The 1,770-nt window shown below is 45.9% G+C and overlaps 1 protein-coding gene across 1 annotated transcript; it reads left to right on the forward strand.

Moving 5' to 3' along the window:
- Window positions 1-1,037: 1,037 nt before the first annotated feature.
- Window positions 1,038-1,655, forward strand: Pmar_PMAR015088 (ribosomal protein S23, putative; the record flags this gene model as incomplete). Its single annotated transcript, XM_002779325.1, has 3 exons — window positions 1,038-1,105; window positions 1,189-1,391; window positions 1,444-1,655. 3 exons carry the CDS (start codon window positions 1,038-1,040, stop codon window positions 1,608-1,610), a joined length of 438 nt encoding a protein of 145 aa, XP_002779371.1. The 3' UTR covers window positions 1,611-1,655.
- Between the last annotated feature and the right edge of the window lie 115 nt (window positions 1,656-1,770).

Here is a 1,770-nt window from a genome sequence, read left to right on the forward strand (position 1 = left end):
ACGTGGTTAAGTGGTGTAATACTCCTTGTGAATTACAAGAAAATCGTTTTTCGCCAAGTAAAATGTGAGATATGTTTTCCACTAGTGTTTATCATATCACTAAGGTGAAACTCCAATATCACCCACCCCTTTATTGCTCAAGTTTAAACTTCGGTTACACCAGAGACTCCTTCACATAGGTAGAAGCCGATCAATGAATTCTCCAGTTCTCTTCTACTACACCGTTTAGCAGCTTTTACTACTGGTGAGGTCTGTAGACTGTTGCTCTCTAGGCGAGCCAATTACGGAATGTTAGACACTCCCTGTTCGCTGTATTATATGGAACGAAACTGTGATGACCAACAGCATCATGAAGTCTCCTGATAGCGGCAATGCTCTCCACACATTCTCAGTATAGCCGCCTTATCGAGTCGTACACAGTCACACCAGCGAGTGCTATCTCGCCGATAAGGAAGGTCTGCTTTTAGGCTTTATATGGTATAAGCGTCATACAATATAGTCTTTCCAACGCTACTTCACAAGACTATGGTCATTGATTGTAACCCTATCCACAACTGTTTCCCCTTTTTCGCCGAGCTCATAGGGCGTGGCGTCACGTATTGGTACCCGAAAACATCTCTACTAAGCCATCTAGTACGACTCCCGGTTATGTATTAGATGAAATATCGAGTGATGAATCTGAAAGCTTTCCACTACAAGAGTTACCTTCCACGTGAGGGTACCTTGAAGTTTCCTAGGCTTACCCAACTCCGACCACCCTGCAATGCTATGAATCTATAGAGAAGTTAGGCTTAAAACGGGGATGAGTCAAAGTGAAATTCCTATCTCACTGTGTGGCAGAAACATGAGATAGAATCTTGAGGTGAGTATCAAAGATTCATAACGTGTCCAGGACAAAAGATACTTAGGGTGAAGAACCTTCAAAGATGCCATTGCTAGTTTAACGGGCGCGCGCGGTTTCAAAAGGCTATCGATCAGGTGATCGATTTGGATCATCATCGCGAGGCCGTCTGCCGTATACCCCGACCAGTGTCGTCATGGGATCCGGTAAACCCAGAGGAATCAACTGCGCGCGTAAGCTCCGCAACACCAGGAGGAAGAACTTGTAATAGGGGATAGTCTGTAATTATTATTAATATTATTCCATACCACTCCTTCGTCTCATCGTCTCGATTGCATTCTATTCAGGTGGGCCGATAAGGACTACAAGAAGGCTAACCTCGGAACCGTCTTCAAGTCCAACCCCTTCGGAGGCTCTTCCCATGCTAAGGGAATCGTCGTTGAGAAGATGGGCATTGAGGCCAAGCAGCCCAACTCTGCTATTCGTAAGTGCTGCCGTGTACAGCTCATCAAGAATGGCAAGAAGATCGCCGCTTTCGTCCCTAATGATGGTAATCAACAACAACCTGTCCTTTCGAGTGATAAGACTATCGTCTTGTTCAGGTTGCCTCAACTTCATCGATGAAAATGACGAAGTGCTCGTGTCCGGATTCGGCCGTCGTGGTCATGCCGTCGGTGATATCCCCGGTGTCCGTTTTAAGGTCGTCAAGGTTGCCGGTTGCTCTCTTCTCGCCTTGTACAAGGAGAAGAAGGAGAAGCCCCGTTCTTAAGGAGCTCAATGACTTCCTTTTCCCGGTCTCACGACACTCCGCTTGATGTCAAAGTGTGTTGCGTTTTTATGGGTAATGTGATGACCAATAATCGTCTACCCTCTTCATAGTAATGCGCTTATTTCGTGGCCTAGTCTCTAACTGCACATAGTCGACTACA

This window comes from Perkinsus marinus (genome assembly GCF_000006405.1).
Source record: "Perkinsus marinus ATCC 50983 genomic scaffold scf_1104296947616, whole genome shotgun sequence".
NCBI lineage: Eukaryota > Perkinsozoa > Perkinsida > Perkinsidae > Perkinsus > Perkinsus marinus.